The following is a 23,424-nucleotide window of genomic DNA, read 5'->3' on the forward strand; positions in this document are numbered from 1 at the left end:
CAACAATGACGTACAAAAGCACAGGACTTTGTGTAATCATTTTGTTTATTAGTCATCATATAAGGCCACTCTGAACTGTGCAGACGTCATTGAGTCACATTGTCCTTAGTCACATTTTCACTACCCTGCGGTGAACTTTGTCTTCTGACGCCAGCACACCGGACCTTACCCACATCGTAATGGAGAAAGACAGAAGCCAACTGAAGATCACTCATACAGACATGATAATATACCATGATATGATAAACCTGATATGATAAATCTGAAGTGTTAAAAAGCTACATGGTGCATATAGCAGGTGTCTAATAAATCTCTAAATAAACATACACTGTAGCATGCTTCAATTCAATGAAAAGTGAATTCATGTCCTAGTGGTCTCGGTGTGGTTCACTATACATCCAGCTTATTTAACACAGGCATGCATCATCACACTTCCTATGTAGTACAACTGGTAAATAGCCTACATAGCCAACCAGGCTACTGCTCGATCATCAGCTGGCGGGCACGCATACACGCACGCACGCATACAAGCGCGTCTGGAGTGAGTGGAAGGCCCATCCATCCTAATGTCGGCAAAAAAACGCCAGCAGTCCGGTGCTTCCTCTCTAAGCCATCTTTGGTTTCAGCCAAGAAGCCTGGGTCCTCTGTATGAAGCACACAGAGGTTCAATGATCTGGAGTAAACAATCGTATCGGTCAGGGGGCCTAGGCAGTGTGCAATGTGCAGAGAGGAAAGTCACAGGACCATGGAGCGGGGAGGACATGGCACTGTCTGGATTTGAGGAGTCACAGTTTAGCAAACTATTGATGACAAAGAACTGGAACTTTGTGCTAGTGGGGAAATGCAGCTAATGCCAACCCAGCATACCTATATCGATCTCTGCATCAGTGCTTCGGCAGAATGGCTACAGCCAAGGAGTGTCCTCCAACACAGTCATTCTCCAGGCCGTCATGGAGGCCTATTTCATACTTACTCAATATTTATAGTGGTTTCTGGTTCGCTATGAAAAAAGCTCTTGGGTTTCAGTTCTTGTTTTTTTCCCCTTTGTTCTTTACATCTTTCAACAAATCTAGAGATTACTGACTATGGAGAGCACACCAGGACTTGAATTGAATCCCTTGGTTTCAGACACTGAAACAAAATAACTATGGTAACAACCATTAACAACAACAAAAAAACAACAGTGACAAAATGGCAAAGACTTGAATACAACCAGTCCACCTGAAGGCAGTGCATTTGATAATTTCCCCCCATACCTATTCTATTTTAAAAGGCAAAATGCAACCCCACAATAACACAATCTAGATATTAAAGGAGAAGCTTACAGGACCTAACAGACTGATTGTATTAAAACAAGCATGAAATTCATATAAAGGAATCTCTTGTAGAATCACTACCTTTCTTATTTCACACTATAGTTTTCCATGTCAGTACTCAAGAGTAGCAGCTTCACTTCCTATGATATTAGCACTGTAACCTAAAAAATTAAAATCAGAGTTATATATATATACACACACCTATGTATTATCAGTGGCTTAAAAAGTAGATTTATGAAATATATCTCCTAGTCTTGTTATCAGTGGAAAGTAGTATCATTCATTCCCACTGACCTGAAATTTAACTAAAAAGTAAGGTGAAAGTGAAAATAAAATTGAAACAAGATGGGTTTTCTAAGGCAACTGGGTTTTTTTCAGCGACCCTGACGCTGTAGATATATAAAGTATTTTAATCACACTTCTGTCTCTCCTCTACTATAAATTCAGGAGTCAAAGTTAGCGGACCGGCGACATAGTTAGAGAAAATCCAGAATCACACAGCAAGAGTGGAGAATGCTACAGTCTATCAATCAAACAGACAGTGGAAAGTATTGTATCCCCTGTACTACTCCTGGCCTCCTTGGTTTCATACAGCCCATGTTCTCTGTTTCAGGGCCCCGACCAACACCTCAGCCCATAGTCTATCTCCACTGCGGCGCACGTTGGTCTTCAGTTTACGCAACTGATAAAGTTGATGCTGATAATGCTGTACAGGTCACAGGAGGGAACAGAAGAAAAAGGCATGCGTGTATAATGGCCTCTAGTCCACCACAGGGACACACCAAACCTCGCTTTGTTGTAGGCATTGTTAGGAGGTTTTGTTAAAAACTGAAGGCAGACAGAAGGGAGCGCTTTAAGGGCCCCGGGCCCCGTCATGTCCCAGCTCCCCGGCGTGAGTCGGGAGGGTCCGATGGGGGGGGGGGGGGGTTTGAGAGTGGATGCGGGTAAAAGGTGGTCCAATTCAGTGTTTCGTTGGTCGGCCCTGTTGGTTCTGTGGTTGTTCTTCCTGAAGCTTGGCTGGTAGTTTGACGGGGCCTTTGACCACCTGCTTGGCTGGGGCGTTGACAGGCTTCTTGAGGGGTGTCGGCAAGACGTGCAGGCCAGCCTCCGTGCCGATGTGCACCGTGATGTTGGTGTAGAGGGGGAGGTGGTCGCGGGACAGCACATCGTATTCCACTGTGTTCATGCCATCCAGTTTCCACGTCTGCCGTGTCTTCGCCAGCATGTTGAACCTGAGGACAAAGGAAGGGACCGGGGCGTTTACTCAACAGACCTGGAGGAACATTCTAAAAGGAGAGCACAGGGACAATGTGATAGTTTTTAATGTTAATGCACTATGAGTCTATTTGAACATTTAATTCTACTGAATGGACCTCAGGATAACCTAAACCTCCCTCCACACCCATCCTGAACCCCACACCAACCAGAACCAGATCAGACTGATGTGTATCAGCTAAAAAGCTTCTTCCTGTACCTCCTGGGGTTAACATCATTGCCCTTGTCCAGCTTGTGTTTGATCATCTTGTAACGGCCAACCTTCAGCGAAGGACGAGAAATTAACATCCCTCCGAGAGACACTCTGACAACAGGACAAAAAAAAGGGGGGGGGGGGGGGGTCAGGGAAGAATTTATCGGGTTGTAATTGATTAGAAATAATTTGATAATTGGGTGTGTCTTTAAATACTGTAATTTTATAACACCAAACAACAAGAGATGTAGAGCTAAATTCCCAAATGGACCTCAAAAGGTTGAGCCAATGAATTTAAAGCCTAACTTCGCCCAGCTTTGTGTCTCACCTGACTCCGATGTCATCGTCCTCCCCTCCCCAGCCCCAGTAGTTGTTGGGGAAGCCGTTCATCTTCAGGTAGTGCAGTGGAGACAACGCTGACACCCCGCCAAAGTACATCTTGTATGGCAGCCTGGGAGAATGACAGCAGATAAAATGTACAGGATCAAATAAGGAACAGACCTACACTGACATATCTTAAACTGAAAACCCTTGGAATAATTTTTTTTGGGCTTGTTGAAACTCATGCCGGCGCCAATAACCTCAACTAGGGAAAAATAGGCAAGTAAATCAGAAAGACTGACTTGTATCCAAACTTGTCCATGGCGATGGCGGCGTGTTTGGGGTTGCTGTCACACATGTAGGTGTTGCGGTCGTCCTCAGGGATGAGGTCCACGTCATGGAAAAACAGGCAGTCCCAGTCCTCTTCCCTCATGGCCTCTCTGAAGCCCACATTCATTAGCTTGGCCCGGTTAAAAGTGTAGTTACCTGCCTGTAGGGAAGGAGCCATGGTTAAACATGCTTCCAGACTTGGAATTTCATTACTGAGGTAGGATAGTGATTCTACCTAGATTATACACATAACCGACATATACACATCCAGACCAAAAACTTTAGACAGAATTTGTTCTTAAAGTCCTAGGCTGCATCATGGAAACTCCTTGCAAAAAATGATGTAGAAAAATTTAGCATCCTATGGCATTCGTCTCCATTCTTGATTAGGCACTACAACAGATTATCTGCAAAGCCTTCAAGCCTTCTCAATTGACGGATGTGGCCCTCCAGAAGGTTCCGGGAAAAAATGAATTATTTTATTGTATTTTTTGTATAGGTAGCTCTTGCGCCACTACAGACAAAGCTTCTGTTATGCGAAAGATTACACAAGGCTATTTTATTTTAAGGATATCTAAAGCAAGAGATATTTAGCCAGAGAAAACATTTTGACATGTAACATAACCAGTGCCACAGCCACATGATTTAGGCTACGGGTGAAAGTAGACACAAGGTCTTGTTGGTACGTATCATCGACTAGGTTGGTCAGCGCGCAAATTAGTAGCTCCATAATCCCTATTCATTTAGTAGGCTTTGATTGCTGTGGGTGGAGTAATCCTACATATATCATTTTTCATTTCATTTTTTTACCATGCATTTCCCTTTAGGTAGTATTAGACAACTATAATTATCAGATTATCAAACACTCACTTCAAGGCATGTGTCAAAAGACACAAAAACGTTTTGTTCACTCAAGCTGAAAACACACGGAAGGAGTGTGAACTGCGTCATTGCTGCGCAAGTAACTTTGAACTTACAACTCACAACCTTGGCCTTTGTCTACCTACCATCTTCCAAATACAGTATAATTTATTCTGAATACCTTGACTGACCATGGTTTCTTGACTAAAACTTTACATTTTGGTATAAAATACACTTCAGAATTTGCTATAGATCTGACTTTTTTTCCTTGTTATAACGTAGCCAACAGTTTTTCTAGAAATTAGAGTTCCTAAAGTTTAAAAAATCTGTTTCTGCCTGATCAGCTTCAAATAAATGTTTTGCTGTATACACATATTTACGCTTTCACCACATGAAAATAATAAAATATATATTCAAGGTATTAGCCTTATGAACATACAAAATTTGGTAACAGTTTCTTTATAATATATATATATGGTTATTAGGCAGCATGTTATGTGGCTCCAATTTGATTCATGTTTGATGAATGACTTCATGATAGTTTTCATATTTTAAAGACCAGAAAAACATTAATTTATGCTTTTTAAATGTCTATATTGACGTTTGGGCATCGCTGCCTTTTACCAACAATATCCCAGCAGAAGAATAACATACAAATACACTGACTTTAAAAACCTCAGGAGGATTACAGACAATACAGGTCATGAGAATGAAACAGAATGAGAGGATCGCTGAGGTTAAAATCATGATTGGAATTTACTTTTGTGGTGTGAGTATAACAACACCACTGAGCAATGCTGATGAAATGCAAGATGAAAAGATTGCATGGTTACATGAAAGAGAGCATGCTCCTTTAAGTGCTAGTGTAAAGATAATAGGCTTCATTTGAAGTGTTGGTATCAAAATAAAAAGCTTGTTTCAAGTGCTAGTGCAATTTAAAGGGTTTATTTAAAGTGCCAGTTTAAAAATAAAGGGTTTGCTACAAGTGGTTAAGAAGATTAAACTAGGCACATGGCTGTGTGCGTTTGGAACACCAGAGGGCACACTTGATTCAGCCTAAATACTCAAGAAGACAACAAGAACAATAGCCCAATCTTCATAGCACTGCATAGCCAAGTTAGGCCAATGACTAAATACGAGTCTGCGCAATTGTGTATGAACATCTGATAAGAAACTGACATGGTATTTATTCATTCTCAGTCAAAGTTAGTGCAGTCTTGAGAACCTTGAACTCCTTTGATACTGACACTACAACTCAGGACGATAGTACAGTAAGTCATCATGCAAATCCTTGGCTAATTTCTGTATTTCTCTTACAAACAGGCAGGTGCATAGGGAGGGTCTAAACACAACCAGAGAGTACGTAATAACAGGACAAATAGGCATCCAAGTGAAAAACAGAACACCCCTCTCCTTCCAAATGGTTTTGCCTAACTTGAAACTCACCATGCATGTTTAATATGCTGCCTACTGGTTGGTTAACTAATAATTGAAGTGCCTTGGCTAGGTACTACTGCTGCTACATTACATTACATTGATTGCTAGCTAACATAAACTGGTTTACTGGTGAGTGCGTGAACAAATTCTTCCTGCTGCTGTTTTCACCCTCCCTGTTAAACAAAGTCTAAAGTTCATCCCCTAACAAAACAAATGGAAAAACCCAACTAGTTACCCTGAGCTTTAGAGGTGCTAGCTTGGAATGTATTGCTCTGCAGCGATTGTGCATTGCTACAGTAGCTACATTAACTTACATTTGTAATGTTACTACAGTAGGCACAGCTGGCTCACATCCTCTTGGTGGGCAGACACATTTGTATTCAGAAAGGAATATACATGAATCAGTTAATTCTTTCAGCACATGAGGACTGTTCATACTTTCTACAGTCACATTAGAAAACAGAAGATAGGCTAGTATATTGTTTCGGTCAGCTGTTCATAATACGGTATATATATTTGCAAATGTAATCATAAACAAATTTTATTCAAAAAAAGATGCAATTGAGTGTATGTTCAGTGCCCGAAATGTTTTTCTGGATTAAAAGTTTGCCCAAGGTTAAGGTGCTGTGGATTTTTTTTTTTTAGGCCTAAGGCGATTCAATACGGCCCAAATTGATTTAGTGGTTATCAAAACCACATGCACCTGCAGTGCTTTGGACATTCATTGACTGTTGCTTGCTTGATAACTCGTTCTAAGTGTCACAGTTAATAAAAGCCAAAATACACTTGGCATTGCGTTTCTCATTGTAATACAATAAAGGGGCAAATAAGAAAGGAAGCTCAGCTAACTTATTGGTCAGATTCACAGGCACATGGTATATAAAAGGAACACTTATTACTGTTATGCACTAAAATGTTTGTCTGTGTCTTCTGCGGGTGTAAGTATTTATTTTATATATTATTTTAAATAATCCATTTTGGGTTTGGCCCCTGCCCCTCCAGATGTCTGTGCACGGGCCTGCTTACAAATGATGCATCTCTCTACCACTATGACCCTGTCTGTCTCTCACCTGGTGGATGACGTAGATGCCATAGTTCAGCTGCTGTCGCTGAAGGAAAGGGTGAAGGTAGTACAGGAGGAACTTCAGATGGTGTTCCCGGTTTCTGTGGGGAATGATGATGGCGGTGCGGTGTCGCGCCTCACAGTTAGGCGGCCTGTAGCGCCCTCCACGGACTACCAGAGGGTTTTTCCGCTCCACTTCCTTAAGGGTCAAGCCTGAGGGGAAGGTGACATGGATCGGTCCACCTGGTATGAGAGAAGAAACGGCAGGTTGAGATACTTGATTTTCTTCAGCGGAGTTATTCCTTTTGTGCCTTAATTTGAAAGCTTAGCATAAAAGGAAATAGTTCGCCATGCTCTTGAATCAATTTTTTCAAGGGCTTATTTAGACCTTGTAAACAAGGTGGGGGTAATTAAGTAACGAGGAACCGAACCAGCAGCAGCAGAACCAACCGTAGGGAAAGAGTGGAGGACCCTCGCGTAGGCAAATATTTTGGTTTCAACATGCACATTTATTTGAATAAAAAAAACAAAGTAGTTTGACACAGAGCAAACTGAACTTCACTGGAACAAGCACATTTAGCCCTCTAGTAGAATCTAACTAGTCACACACCTGTTGGGTCAACCATCACCAAGTCAGAGTTCAGTTCAAATCACCTCTAAACATCGGTTTCCACTCTACAGAAAAGTAACTAATCTAAAATTACCTGGATTAAAATGAAGTGGAAACCCCATAAAACACAAGTGGCGTGTCTTTGATTAACGAGAGCCTGAACAGATCACTTCCTTCCACCAAGGTTATTAGAGTTTTGCATTTTTTATTAGTTTTTATTTTGTTTTGACTTTTTGTTTTCCAATTCAGTTTAGTTTTAAATCGTTTTTAAAGTGGGTTTGCTAGTATAGTTTATTTTTTGATGATGCTTAGTTTTAGTTGAGTTTTTATTAGTGTTAGTTTTAGTCTTTTTTTGTAATATGGGCTATTTGTCAGGGGCAAGATTCAAAAAGGTCAGAAAAAGTATTGTGTAATAATAACTCAACAAAAACGGTGTTGTTTAGGGAAAAGTGTTATGATATGTATATTTGGAGCAAGGCACAGATTCACAGATGTTAGCACTCAAAACCTGTGATAACCATGATTCATTATACATTTATATGTCTAGCACTAGTTTTGTTATGCATAGATAGAACTCAAAATGCAGATGAAGTTTTTAGCCATCTGATCGCTATTTAGTAGATTTGCTTTAATGTTTTGAAAAAAGTATCTGAAAGGAATAGTTAAAATAATTCCTTCATTAATAATGTTACACAGAAGTTTATTATATCAAATATGGTTCAAGCCTTCACAAAATATACACATTTAACACCCTAGAGGCCTACCAAATTCACACCCCATGGAAATTCCTTTAACGTTAATGTTACCTCTTACAAAATCCACACGCCATACCAAAAATCTAACGTTACACATCTTCTAAACAGAATTCACACTCCATACAAATACCACAGCTGTACAATTTTCACACCTTATTCTAAATTTATACAATAGCCTTCTGCCTACTCATCTGGATTGAAGCAGCAAACATTGTGTAAAAGTAAAAATGACATAACATTATTTCATATTTGAATCACAGCTTATAGTGTTTTGACAACGAAAAGTGCATTTTACCTCAAACTTGCGACTAGTTAACTTTCTAAAGAAGGCGCAATCGCTTCTCGGGTAGACATTAACACACTGACAGAATTATATTCAGAATTTAAAATATTTTTTCGTTTTCGTTAACGATTATAACCTTGCCTTCCACACATCAACATCTCTCACAAACACCAAGAGACCAGTCACTCATTTTATATACCTCTTCCCATCCTATCAACCTCTGAGTTTCTGTCGTGACCATGTTAGCTAGGAACCTACACAATTTTCTTTAGTACACCAATCTAGGTACCTATACGCCTTCAGCCCAGCCAGAATGTTCCAGGGCATGGATTCTACTAGGTGTGGGAAAAGGTTAATAGCAATAGTTTATGGGGATGATATCTAAAAAGGTGTGCATTCTGCCCCGTTGGTTTGTACAATTCTTGCCGTTTTCCTTGGACCTCACTGAACCTGCGGTTTCCCCCCACAGGACTCCCACTGACTCAGTGTTCAACCGTAACGATGGCCCGCTGGACCAGGGCCAGTAAGACATAACGTTGACAATTTCCCCATTTAATATGGTATCGTACAAGGCAAAGCAAATGTAATAATTTATGTTTTCGTGGAAAGAACAGGTTCCATGGGTCGAAAAACAAAAATGGCAAGGGACACGTACTGCCGTTCATATTGTGTGTTCCCAACGAAAGCCGATAAGGCAGGATTTTTCGTTAAGGGAACGAACTACCGAGAACCTGCTCGTATGTCCCGGCAGGATGTTGCGTGTAGGGTCCGAAACGGTTTCTCTCTACTGTAACCCTGCTCAACTGTGACCCAGACACCTCTGTCAACTCTGTGAACCATCACAAACCATACCCCCCCCACATCTCAGGGACCTTGTTGCACTACTCTGACCCTACCTTGCAATGTCTGAAAATTGAGGTTTTCAGTAGTTACAGGTACATGTCTACCTCGGGAACCTCACCGCTGCTATCCCTGTATATCAGCTGCACATGCTACCCTACTCCTTCAATTTGCCTCGACTGTACATCTAGAACGCCATTTGGAATTGCCATTTGTACCCATACAACAATTATCCCACTTGTAACAAACTTTACTTAATACATTTTCTACCCTCCTTTATTTGCCTTAATTGCACATTTAGTATTGCTATTTGCCTTCATTGCACATCTGTACATTCCAATTGTAATATACATATACTTTATACTTGTAAATGTCCTGCCCACTTGTACTGTTCAATGAGTTCAAAGTTGAATGTAATCAAATTGAGGGGGAGTACTTAGGTTATAAGGGAGGATGTTAAGAAAGTATTGTCAAATAATGTTAAAGCTGACAAGAAAGAGACTGGTATAAAGGCATGACGTTATTGCAAAAGTTGATTTATTTCAGTAATTCCATTCAAAAAGTGAAACTTGTATATTAAATTCATTCATTACACACAGACTGATATATTTCAAATGTTTATTTCTTTTAATTGTGATGATTATAACTGACAACTAATGGAAATCCCAAATTCAGTAACTCCAAAAATGTGAATATTACTTAAGACCAATACCAATTTTTTTTTTTAAATGTTAGCCAACTGAAAAACATGAACATGAAAAGTATGAGCATGTACAGCACTCAATACTTAGTTGGGGCTCCTTTTGCCTGAATTACTCCAGCAATGCAGCGTGGCATGGAGTTGATCAGTCTGTGGCACTGCTCAGGTGTTATGAGAGCCCAGGTTGCTCTGATAGTGGCCTTCAGCTCTTCTGCATTGTTGGGTCTGGCGTATCGCATCTTCCTCTTCACAATACCCCATAGATTTTCTATAGGGTTAAGGTCAGGCGAGTTCGCTGGCCAATTAAGAACAGGGATACCATGGTCCTTAAACCAGGTACTGGTAGCTTTGGCACTGTGTGCAGGTGCCAAGTCCTGTTGGAAAATTAATTCTGCATCTCCATAAAAGTTGGTCAGCAGCAGAAAGCATGAAGTGCTCTAAAACTTCCTGGTAGACGGCTGCGTTGACCTTGGACCAACAGGTGAAACCCATGTCTTGCATACGTCTGTGCGTGGTGGTTCTTGAAGCACTGACTCCAGCTGCAGTCCACTCTTTGTGAATCTCCCCCACATTTTTGAATGGGGTTTGTTTCACAATCCTCTCCAGGTTGTGGTTATCCCTATTGCTTGTACACTTTTTTCTACCACATCTTTCCCTTCCCTTCGCCTCTCTATTAATGTGCTTGGACACAGAGCTCTGTGAACAGCCAGCCTCTTTAGCCATGTCCTTTTGTGTCTTGCCCTCCTTGTGCAAGGTGTCAATGGTCGGCTTTTGGACAGCTGTCAAGTCAGCAGTCTTCCCCATGATTGTGTTGCCTACAGAACTAGACTGAGAGACCATTTAAAGGCCTTTGCAAGTGTTTTGGGTAAATTAGCTGATTAGTGTGTGGCACCAGGTGTCTTCAATATTGAACCTTTTCACAATATTCAAATTTTCTGAGATACTGAATTTGGGGTTTTCATTAGTTGTCAGTTATAATCATCACAATTAAAAGAAATAAACACTTGAAATATATCAGTCTGTGTGGAATGAATGTATACATTATGCAAGTTTCACTTTTTGAATGGAATTACTGATATAAATCTACTTTTTGATGATATTCTAATTTTATGACCAGCAACTGTATACGTGACACAAAAAGGCAATTTATTATTTTGGCCGTTAACATTTTTACCAGTCACCTTTGCAGGTGAAACAAAGTTCATTTCAGACACTGGTCGCATGTATTGCAACCAAATGGGCCGTTGACAACTCTGCGGCTGCACCAAAGAACGTCTGCCTTCTCCAAATGAATGAGGTGTCATGTAGCCAAATTTAAAAAACAAATTACGACCGCCTATCATGTTGTGAAGGGGGGAAAAAACATTCACGGACTACATCCATGACATTGCCTGTGAATACGAGTAGAGAAACCACACGTCCATGACATTGCCTGTGAATACGAGTAGAGAAACCACACGTCCATGACATTGCCTGTGAATACGAGTAGAGAAACCACACGTCCATGACATTGCCTGTGAATACGAGTAGAGAAACCACACGTCCATGACATTGTCTGTGAATACGAGTAGAGAAACCACACGTCCATGACATTGTCTGTGAATACGAGTAGAGAAACCACACGTCCATGACATTGCCTGTGAATACGAGTAGAGAAACCACACGTCCATGACATTGCCTGTGAATACGAGTAGAGAAACCACACGTCCATGACATTGCCTGTGAATACGAGTAGAGAAACCACACGTCCATGACATTGCCTGTGAATACGAGTAGAGAAACCACACGTCCATGACATTGCCTGTGAATACAAGTAGAGAAACCACACAGACATGGCTTGTCGACCGCAAGTGTCATGTTAACTACGCCTGCCTCAGCGCTTGCTAGCAGGGGCACACAAGAAGCCAGTCAACCAACTAGTGCAACTACTGTATAGGGCCATTGTTACCATAAACATATAAACTAAATTACTTTATTTTCACACTTATGTCACATCAAATAAGCAAGCATTTTCATGAAATGATAATGATATTTATAGTAGCAAATATTTTGATAACCATTTATAAAAATGAATGTGCGTTGCATATTTACGTCAACAGCAATTGTTTGTATCAGCTCCCATGTCTCATATGAAATGCAAGTCTGCGGTATAAATCAATATTCTGATGATATTAACAGTTGTGCTCATAAGTTTGCACACCCTGGCAGAAATTGTGAAATGTTTGCATTGATTTTGAAAATGTCTCCGATCAAGCAAATAAACTTGTATTTAAGGATACTGATCATATGAAGCCATTTATTATCACATAGTTGTTTGGCTCCTTTTTAAATCATAATGATAACAGAAATCACCTAAATGGCCCTGATCAAAAGTTTACATACCCTTGAAAGTTTTGCCTTATTATAGACTAGGGCTGTCAAAAGTCCTCAAAAATGACGTCCGAATATTCCCTCTAAAAAAAAAAAGATAATATTCTAACTATTCGAACATCTGGTTGCGCATGCACATTTTGTCAATGACGCGCCTAACAGGACAAATTAATACAATTTGTCCTGTTAAATAGACTACCTATACAAGTAGCTAAATTTAAACATATTTGACAACGTATTACCTACACAAAAACAAGTAAATCAAATGATGACCAAGACCGCAGACCTCACGCTCGCTCGCTCAAGCACTTTCTCTCGCCCTCACGCTCTCTGCGCAATAACGGTTTAAAATGAACAACAATAAACACATTTTGAATGCTGATCAAGAGTTTTGTGCAAGCAATATAAGGTCGCGACTATTGTCCCAAATATAGCAGGCTTCATTCAGTGATTGAAACAAATATTAACATAAATTGAAGTTTCACAGTTGTAGAGTATCCAGTAGAAGCAGACGAATATCTTTCAAACTAACCTTTGTTGAGCTGAAATGAAGACAGATTCAGTGAACAATTTCTGTAAAATACGAGATCGTATTCTCAATGAGCCGCCATGACACTGTTGAAATTCTCGAGTAGCCAGACCCACATCACGCGTTCATCCAATCAGCTGCTGGTCAGGGGCGTGGAGCATCAACCATGGCTGTATGACGTCGCGACACCACGCTTCAGTTGTGTCGGACATATGGATCTGTACCGTCAGGCGCGCTAGCGCGCCCACTCACAAAGCAGACAGCCAGACAACCTCTGCTACCGCGAATGTTTTTTCCCACATATTTTAAATTTTTTTTTAATATTAATATTCACCTTCGAAATGTGTTTTTTAAAAACTATTTGAATATATATTCGAATTTAGAATATTAGTTGACAGCCCTATTATAGACACACACATGAAAATGGCAATTAAAGGTGAATTTCCCATACTGGTGGCTTTTTAAATTGCAATTAGTGGGTGTATAAATAGTCAATGAGTCTGTTAGCTCTCATGTGGATGCACTGAGCAGGCTAGATACTGAGCCATGGGGAGCAGAAAATAACTGTCAGAAGACCTGCGTAACAAGGTAAAGGAACTACATAAATATGGAAAAGGATATAAAAAGCCTTGCAAATGTCAGTCACTACTGTTCAATCACTTATTAAGAAGTGGAAAATTTGGGGATCTCTTGATACCAAGCCAAGGTCAGGTAGACCAAGAAAGATTTCAGCCAAAACTGCCAGAGGAATTGTTCGGGATACAAAGAAAAACCCACAGGTAACCTCAGGAGAAATATAGACTGCTCTGGAAGATGATGTGGTTGTTTCAAATAGCACAATACGATGATAATTGAACTTGATAAATGAGCTGCATGGTTGAGTTGCCGGAAAGAAGCCTTCACTGCACCAATGCTACAAAAAAACCTGATTACAATATGGCAACACCTTGACACGCCTCACAGCCTCTGGCACACTGTAATTTGGAGTGACGAGACCAAAATAGGGCTGCATGGTCACAATCATAAGTGCTATGTTTGGAGAGGGGTCAACAAGTCCTATAGTGAACAGAATACCATCCCCACTGTGAAGCATGGTGGTGGCTCACTTACGTTTTGGGGGGTGTGTGAGCTCTTAAGGCACGGGAATCTTGTGAAAATTGATGGCAAGATGAATGCAGCATGTTATCACAAAATACTGGCAGACAATTTGCATTCTTCTGCACGAAAGCTGCGCATTTGATGATCTTGGACTTTACAGAATGACAATGACTTTTGGTCATTGTTTTCTTAAAAAATTACACATTCAGCTCTGGAAAACATTAAGAGAACACTGCCAAAGTATCAGTTTCTCTGGTTTTACTATTCATAGGTATGTGTTTGAGTAAAATGAACTTTTGTTTTATTCTATAAACTACTGACATTACACCCAAATTCCAAATAAAAATAGTAATTTTGAGTATTCATTTGCAGAAAACAACAACTGGTCAAAATGACCAAAAAAAGATGCATTGTTTTCAGACCTCAAATAATGCTAATTCATATTCATTTAGCTCAGCTTTGTTTGATGGCTTGTGAACATCCATCTTTCCAGAGGTTTTCAATGGGGTTCAGGTCTCAAGTTGGGGCTGGCCATGACAGGGTCTTGATCTGGTGGTCCTCCATCCACACCTTGATTGACGTGGCTTGTGGCAGGAAAAAACAATTCTCAGAGTTGGGGAACATTGTCAGAGCAGAAGAAAGCAGCTGTTCTTCCAGGATAACCTTGTACATTGCTTGATTCATGAGTCCTTCACAAAGACAAATCTGCCCGATTCCAGCCTTGATGAAGCCTCCCCAGATCATCACCGATCCTCCACCAAATTTCACAGTGGGTGCGAGACACTGGCTTGTAGGCCTCTCCAGGTTTCCGTCTAACCATTAGACGACCAGGTGTTGGGCAAAGCAGAAAATTTGACTCGCCAGAGAAGATGACCTTTCTCCATTCCTCTACGGCCAAATCCTTATGGTCTTTTGCAAATTTCAGCCAGGCTCTTCTTTGCTTCTCATTGATGAAGGGCTTTTTTCTAGCTTTGCACGACTTCAGCCCTGCCCCTAGGAGCCTGTTTCGAAACAGTCCTTGCCGTGCATTTCAGCCCAGCTGCTGTTTGTCTTTCTTTTTGTAGGTCACTTGATGTCATCCTACGGTTGTTGTGTGACATTCGAATGAGTTGATGGTCATCTCGGTCAGTGGACAGTCGTTTTTGCCCTCTGCCAGTCTGTAACTTTGTTGTCCCCAATGTCTGTTGCTTGACCTTGTTTTTATGAACTGCCGTCTTTGAAATTTTCAGGACGGAAGCAACCTGACGTTCACTGTATCCCTCTGCCAGTAATCCCAGAATTGAACCCTTCTTTTCCTCACTAAAATCTTTTCTTTTCAACTCTTTTCTCATGCTGAATAGTTATTTTTTTATTCAAATTAACTATGAGGTACTAATTGCAATGTTTTTGCCATCCAGCTGGTTCTATTGCAAGAGGATAGTGAATGTCCACAGCAGTGGTTTTTATACTTTTCCTTGTTAAATTAGATTTGGTTAAGGTAATCACCTAATCAGTAACTCATTAAGTAAAATGAGGTGCGCCTGTGTTGGAATTTAACAGACACTGGAATGGAATGGTTGTCATACATGTAGAGATGCTGATTTAAGAAAAGAAAAAATCCAGAGCTGTATATTACCAATTCTCTAAGGGTATGCAAACTTTTGAGCACAACTGTATATACTTTATATCTGTAAAATACAATTATTCAAAAGAAATGCCTTAGTGTCTTAGAGGTCGCTGTTGTGTCATCGTTGACAAAACTGTTGCTAGTCTCTTGTCCATTCAATCAAGTATCAGTATAAACTACCAAGAAAAGGCAGTTAGTCATTTGGAAATCCCCCCCACACCACAAACCACTCCTCCGTAATTCTAGCTGCAAGCATTTCACATGTTTCCTGACAGGTTACTCAAGAAACTGCATGCTGGGTTTATCTTCTGGCTATGTTACCAGGCACCAGTGTGAAGCTACTACCTGTCAACAGAGATGGCTGCGTATTTGCAGACCTTCAGATTCTTAGAAATACACAAGTTCACCAGCTCTCCATCCGTGAACTCACCTATCAGTGGGGACGTCTTGGGGCAGAAGGGCATGTCCTCTCCCCGGCTCTGAGCCTTGGCCAGAAGGGATAGGTTAGCGTAGACGTCGCTGCCCGTGTGGTTCCGTGCATGGGCAGAGCCGGGCGCCGTGGTCTCCTGCTTGCGGAAAATCCGGATGAAGTACGACACTCGCTTGTGGTAGCCTTCCCGGGACAGCAACGCCATTACGACCAGCTGGACGCCCAGTAACATGAACAGGTAGCGCCATTTTGACTGTAGCCATGTCGCCATGGCGAATATGTCACAACGAGGAACTCTGACAGCAGTCCAGCGATTAGCACCGCTCTGTTGGTCCAAGCGGCCTACAATTTGGAGATGCACTGTGACAGAACTACTCTGACACGGGCTGACCTATAAGCCAATAGGTTTCTACTGTAAACAACGGGGAATCATATGGCAAAGTAGAACAGGCAATGGATATGGATGCATGTGGAAATTAGCAAAATCCACACTGAGACACGCTGGAATGTTTCATTCAGAGGTTATTAACAGAATCCTTTTGAAAAGAGTGATGTGAATATCGGTCAAATTTTATAGTAAAAGGACAGTGTGAAAACGAGAAGGCACTTCGGATCTGCTGTTGGAACTCCCAAAACAACTCCGGTAAAAAATTATCCAGCAAAAAAAAAGCTCACTTTGTCTATTTCAACCTCTTGTCCCACCACAAATGGAGATGTGGAGATCTCCAAAGTCTGCTGGTGAACCTCAGGTTCATGAACGGCGTGTTGTGGCAATGCCAGGCCAACATGGTTCTGCTAGAATCCCATCAGTGTCCTGACTACAGCTCATCAGTCTCCAGTAAAACAGCTGACCGGGTGTTACTGTGTTGCCTTCTGTTCTCCAGCTCCCCGCACAAACAGCAGCCAGAGACAACAAAGGGAACAGCCGTGTAGGCCCGGTTCCGGTACAGAGGACTATGGTTGGGCTAGCCCGCTGACAGGCTGGTGAAAGAGGTTGGGAGTGGACTGTGGGTGGGGGGGTTTCAGTTGGAGTGTTCAGGGGCTGGCCGTGTGTTTGTGTTAAGGGCGAGGAGGACGGGGGGGACACAAGGGTGAGGCCCGACAGAGACCAGCGCTATTGTCCCATTCTGACACACGCTCAGAGCTGACCGACACTTTGAGAGGTGGGGTCCACCGGCCGGAACAAACAGGGACTTGGACCAATCAGGCTCTGAAAGACAAAAGAGGGGGATGGGTGGTTAACAAGTTGCTATGATAGAAATCTGATCTGCTGTTTACCACACAGATGACGCACTGAAACAAACAGCAGGTCATTTTTGTTTAGCTAAACAGCCCGGTAAGATAGCTAGATACAGAGAGGTAGAGAGGGGACAGACTGCCAGTGGGCAGCGACCGAGAACCAGAATGAAATGCGAGCCATGACAGTAACGAAGCTGTGCACCGAACCCCTGTTGAAATAAGCTCCTCAGACCTCTGCCCTTAAACCAGGTTTAGGACTGTGGCTCATTAAACACTGCTGCGACTTAGTGTTCACATTACCCCCCGCCCCACCAGCAGTTGGAGAGTCCCTGACAGATCTGCACTCACAGATCAATTAGTGGTCAAACTGGTCATTAAAGCTGCCCGCCTCAGACTAATTCCATCCTAATCTCCAACAGAGAGCCCGGATGCCAGCTGCACGAGAGGCAGATGCAACAGCGAACATGGGCATCAATGAACCAGTGCCAGTGCGGTTGAGGCGTTACGGAGCGGGAGACCGTGACAAACGCACAGAGACCTTTGGTTTTGACCATTTCCTTCTGGACAGCGTGTACATATCCCCTCTCATGACACCAGAGCTGTGTTGAGCAGCACCAACCCTTACCAGCCACTGAACACTACCCGACAGCCTGCTGCCGTCAGTCCTACAGCTTCCACTGCAGTCTTATTAGAGCTGGGATGATGAGCCCAATATTAAATGGACACCAGCCATTTTCACCCCCAGGGGATCTGCTAGTATCATTCATTACATCAACAAGCCTATACTAGAGAAACATTCCGACTGAACGTTCAGGACACATGCTATAGCGGGTTTTCGTTCATGGGTTGATTAGCAGTCGTTTTGGGGTGCATATTAATATAATAAACATATAGATCGATTTATCACCATCACACACTTTTAGGCCTGTGATGGTGATGTATTAAGTCTTCTTGGTATTCACATGAATACAAATGATTAAATAAGGTGTGTCCCGTCAAGTACTGGCCAGGCCTGTCGAGCGTCTTGAGGCCATTCTGGGACTTGACATGGAATGCAGTGTACTGTGTAGCTGCTTGATGAAAACAAGCAGGAGAACTTGGCATACAGAGCCAGGGTGCATTTCTGAGCCAAAGTGCTTTTCTGAGCCAGGGTGAATTTTAGCACACAAAGACCCTGCGACATGGTTTTGACTGTCCTGCTCCTCAGGCAGGGATGTCTCCCAACATGAAACATAGCGGAAGGCAAACAAGGGAGTGAGGATGTGGACGGAAAGAAGGGGAGAAGAGAATAAAGGGAGGTGTGAGGTGGGTAAGAAGTGGTAAAGAAACCAAAACAACAAACTAGGACCATGCCAGGCAAGATGGCAGGATGTTTTTTTGACCTGATCATTAAGGGGAACTCAAAAAGTGATCACAATAGACAATTGTTATTTCATCCCTTGTTACATTGACACAGGGAGGATCATTACATTTGTGGGAATAGTCTTTAAGTACGCCAGGCTGGTGTTGTAGTGTCCAGGCATCCCCGGAGTATCGTCATTTTAAAGTCAAACAGTCAGAACCGGCATGAATAGCTCATGTAGGTCTGACGAAGCCAAAACAAACATGGCCCATTCAGTGTTCTTCCACCCGCCACCCTCCTCCTCCTCCTCCTCTCAGACTGAGCAGCACACCCGCTTCAGTCTGACTGACGGCAGATAACAGCCCAGAAATAGACCGACGCTTTTCTACCTGAGGCCATCAATATTCCATGTCCTACACCGAACCCACGCCCGCAACCACTCGGATACGAGGATGAGGAGGGTGGCCAGCCAGCCAGGGGGCAAAGATAGGGAGAGAAACCGATAGAGTACTGAAGAGAGGAAAATCTTCAGATGCCCATCTCTCCTTTATTTAACTACTCAGGACTTCAGGTTCCAGCAAGCAGGAAGGAAGGCGGAACGTACAGAAGCAGGAACAGGAGACCCACAGGGACACACACAGTCCAGGGAAGACAAGCAGGTCGGGCAGACAGCCAGAGCAACAGACTACTGGCAAATGCCTCCAACATCACTGGTCTTCTGCTGCTGCATAATCTCCCGTCCTCCCTTCAGGCCTTGAGTGCCTCTGCTTCACTCCCACTCCTCCTACCGCCCCCTCCTTCCATACTAAAGCCGAAAAATCTGATGTGCCGCCACCATTCCTTCACTTTAATGACAGTTAATGGAGGCTCCAAAACACAGATTGATGGGAAAATCTGACCTCGGAACTCTGCACCCGAACAACGAGATCTGTAGCCTATAGATTTGCCTGCCAGAAAAACACGGCCAGCCAAAACCAAAGACGGGCAGAGCCACAGAAGCAGAAGAGCATGGAGGAAGAGGGAATTATCCAGCAACGCACTTGAAAACATCTGGTGCGCATCTGTCCCAGAGGAGAGGAGCAGCGGAGCAGCGGAGCAGAGTCGGCTGAGCAGGAGGGAGGGGGGGGGCAGAGAGAGCAAGCATGAGAGAGCCAGGTGACGGGCCTCGCCCTACAGCAGAGATAGCCAGTTTATACCTCACACACTTCGGTTCCTACTGCTCTTCTGTTCAACCTGATGGTTAATGTCACCCAACTGGTGCACCAGGTCTGAATCAGTCACTGATGAACAGGGGAACAATGAAAAGGCACAATGGAACACTGGTTTCGGAATCCAGAGTGGGTGTGTGCCACCTGTCAATCCAAGTCTAAACCCCTACAACTCCAGTGACCCCAGATACTGGAGAGATGCCTGCTTAGACAGACTGATGAAAGCATAATGAATCAAGCCGTCCATCAGCTCATGGGCTCTCCAGCTTAAACCTTCTCTGTAGACCTCTGCTGTCTGCCAACCTGCTCTGACAGGGCTTTGGCGCTTCTGAGAAAACAGATATAAAACCTTCTCTTAGTTCTGGGCTATACATTGACAATTGGTCACACTGAGGCAGTCTAACTACTTTAACCATAGACCAACAAACCCATGTGAATAAGAAAACAACCATATTTGGACTGCTTTAATGGGGGAGCCTTCCATAAAAAAGTAGAAAGGAGGAATGCATTTTCCAACTGTCTTCAGTGAGATGCCGAAACGAAATCATGCATTACCTAACATGAAACATAGTGTTCCATAACAAAGCTAACGGACATGAATGGCCCATACTGGTCCAGACTTAAGCAAAAATTAGCTGATGTCATAGCCACTGCATTGTCAAGCAAGTGTCATTATCTCATTATTTACCTATTAGCACAGATCAAATTACTTCTTGTCCTCCTTCCCTGAACAAACCCGTTCTGCCTCTGTATAGCCAATACAAAATGTATATGAACCAAGTTAATAAAAAACACATGATGAAAAGTGAAGATGGCCAACCCACTACAAAGCTATTTTCAAAATGATACAACTGAAAATGTCTGACCAGTATGGCCATTGCAATGATTTAGGCAGTGCAATCATTAACTTGGTGGTAAAGAGTTAGCACATTAACGAGAGAGTGATAAAACATTACGGTGGTAAAAAGTTAGCATATTAACGAGAAAGCGGGTGCTTTCGTCCTAGCAACACTACGGCGATTCGTTATCAGCAGGTACATGGCTGTTCAGCTGCTCCTCTCAGGGGTAACAGCCCATTGGGGTCGGCTGACAGAGAAAGAAGCAGGCCTACACCTCCTGTTGCTGAGGGGGTAGAGTTTCCATAGCGAACAGGTTTATCGTCAAGGAGCGAGCGCCCACACAGACACATCCCTCCGGGACAGGCCTCATTGCCACATGTACGACAAGCCACACTGCTCTGTGGCTGTCCATAGGGACAACCAGAAAAACAGGATTACACAACATGGATGGTCACACTGACGCAAAATGACAGGTAGAGGTGTTACCACCGTCACAATTATTCTGTGCCTGGACAAAAACAATTACAATTATAAGCTTGCCTCGTCGACGTGAGCAAATAAAAAATTAGCAATTGGGAAGGTTCAGCTTGCAATCTGGTTACTGAAATGAAACACACAGCAAAAAAAAATGCAAGTCACTAAAAACATATTCAGTTGAGTAAAAAACCCAGCCAGCAATGCACTATAGAAAAAAAAATTATGAATGACATTTATATTGTCAAATGAACTCAACAAATAAAATAAAAAATCCCATCACTGAAATCCATTTCCCAGAATGCTTTACCAGTCATTGCAGAATATAACATGTCTGAAAAGAAACTTGGATATCAAAATGTCCCCCAACATATTGAGCCTTTGAATTAAATGTTTTTTTACTTTGACCATGATTGATTTTGTATATGCTTTCTCCAATGGTAAAGCAGTCTGGGTTACAGACTTGCCTTCGGTTACAGGAAAAAGTTGGTCGGAAACAGGAAAACTTGAAGGCTGGAATTTACTTTGGAGGGATAGGATAGCCTTCTGTGAAAGAGGAACGATTCAATGACACAGATTCCCCAGAGCGCAGAGACAAGAACAGTTTTTAGTGAATAGAAGATAGCTTTTGGCTGTTCAGCAAATGTCTGCATTGATATGGCCAGGCTCTTATTCTGTGAATACTTTGGAGTTCTATAGGCTATAGTACAGTCCCCTCCACTGGTCAAATGTTAGAGTCCGTATTTCATCATCCTGACAGCTTTTGTGGACAGGCCTTTGTGACTGGGACCTTTTATTTTTCTACCTTCGGTAACTATTTGAACAAAGTGCACAGTCGGGTGGAAGGTTTACTCAGCTTAAATGATGTTTGCCTGAAGCAAACTGATTCCAGGACAGATACACTATTGTAGACACTCCAAAGATATAAAACTGCAGTGGTTGGTGGAAAAATGGGTAAAAACAAGACAAGTTCAAAAGATTTTGGTTAGTTTGTACACATCTTTAGCTACACACCTGTCTAATCTGTTTACTGGGGGGCTGTTGAGTGGAGTGAAATAGTACTCAACAGCATTAATAGTGATCTAGCTACTGTAAACAGGATGTTTCTGAGCCTTTATAATACAAGCCTTCCATACTTGGAATACGAATGTCTGCGTGTCACCATAGATACAACACAATCCTGTAGCCTTCTGACAAACACCCACAGCCGCTGTCATGATGGTGCTCAAACAATGGTTGTATTAGACAACTGATGAGTCCTGTTAGATTCTGTAACTACGAGCATTGTTATGCAACCAAATACGTTTAATATTTCTGGCTTAACATGGTTTGACTCGGAGATCAATGTCTACTATTACCGTTGAAGCTGTTCAAATACATTTAAAACAGATAACTAACAATAGAATTGGCTAGCACGCTACAGTTGCTGGGGCAGAGAAGTATGTTGTGTAACAAACTCTGCCAAAGTAGAGATTTACGTAAAAACTGATAGCAAAACTACGGACCCCATTAGTTGTCGTTTGGTTTGTTTAATAGTATAGTCACGTTTGCTACTGTCGGGATCTTACGATTGTCTAACTTATTTCACATTCTACTTTCTGAAAAGGCACGAAGCTAACCCAGGATAATAGCATTAGCTAGCTAGCTGAAAAAAATTTACTGTGACCAGCTTACCAATAACCATACAAAATGTTGTTTTCCATTTCAGTCCTCTTTTTCGCAAGTAGCATAATCGTTCATATTCTTGTTGATACCAAAGACATTACTGCTAATATAACTTTCACAATTCGACTGTTGTTGCTCCAGGGTTGCGTTTCAAAGTTAAAATGCAGCTTCTTCGGTTACTTCACATGATGGAGTACTAGCTACAGGAAGTGATGTACTCAAATGTTCGTTTGGTGTGGCTTGCTGTACTGATTCACAATCTGTGTACTCAAAGAACGGAGAGCGGATACTATTTTCGAGGGGTAGACAGTACAACACATTTACTGCTTATTTATATATAGTCAATACGATGTAATAATAGGATGACATTGTGTACCCAATGACACAAACACTTTACTGTATAGTCAACGTTCATTCATACGCTCTGAAGTAAAACATAGTTGACTAAGAAATTACATTAGATTATAAGACGCGTAATTAAGTTTAGGTTTATTTAATCATATGTACGATTGGATACCCAACTGAAACCCGAGCTACGTTTTCTGGATGTTGTGTTCTAGAATCATTATCCCAGTTAAAAATCAAGTATAAACAGACAGCTGTCAAACACAAAGTACTGGCATTTTGCCAAACATCGTGA

The 23,424-nt window shown here is 42.1% G+C and overlaps 1 protein-coding gene across 1 annotated transcript; it reads right to left on the reverse strand.

Annotated features, from left to right (window-relative positions):
• Window positions 1-33: 33 nt before the first annotated feature.
• On the reverse strand, window positions 34-22,963 carry si:dkey-199f5.8 (beta-1,4-galactosyltransferase 3). The gene is made up of 7 exons (XM_029115938.2): window positions 22,794-22,963; window positions 16,018-17,227; window positions 6,804-7,039; window positions 3,408-3,595; window positions 3,113-3,235; window positions 2,791-2,895; window positions 34-2,548 (listed from the first exon to the last, which is right to left on the reverse strand). The coding sequence occupies exons 2-7, from the start codon at window positions 16,286-16,288 to the stop codon at window positions 2,278-2,280; spliced, it is 1,194 nt and encodes a 397-aa protein (XP_028971771.1). The 5' UTR covers window positions 16,289-17,227; window positions 22,794-22,963; the 3' UTR covers window positions 34-2,277.
• Window positions 22,964-23,424: the final 461 nt, after the last annotated feature.

This window comes from Esox lucius, chromosome 20 (genome assembly GCF_011004845.1).
Source record: "Esox lucius isolate fEsoLuc1 chromosome 20, fEsoLuc1.pri, whole genome shotgun sequence".
Classification (NCBI taxonomy): Eukaryota; Metazoa; Chordata; class Actinopteri; order Esociformes; family Esocidae; genus Esox; species Esox lucius.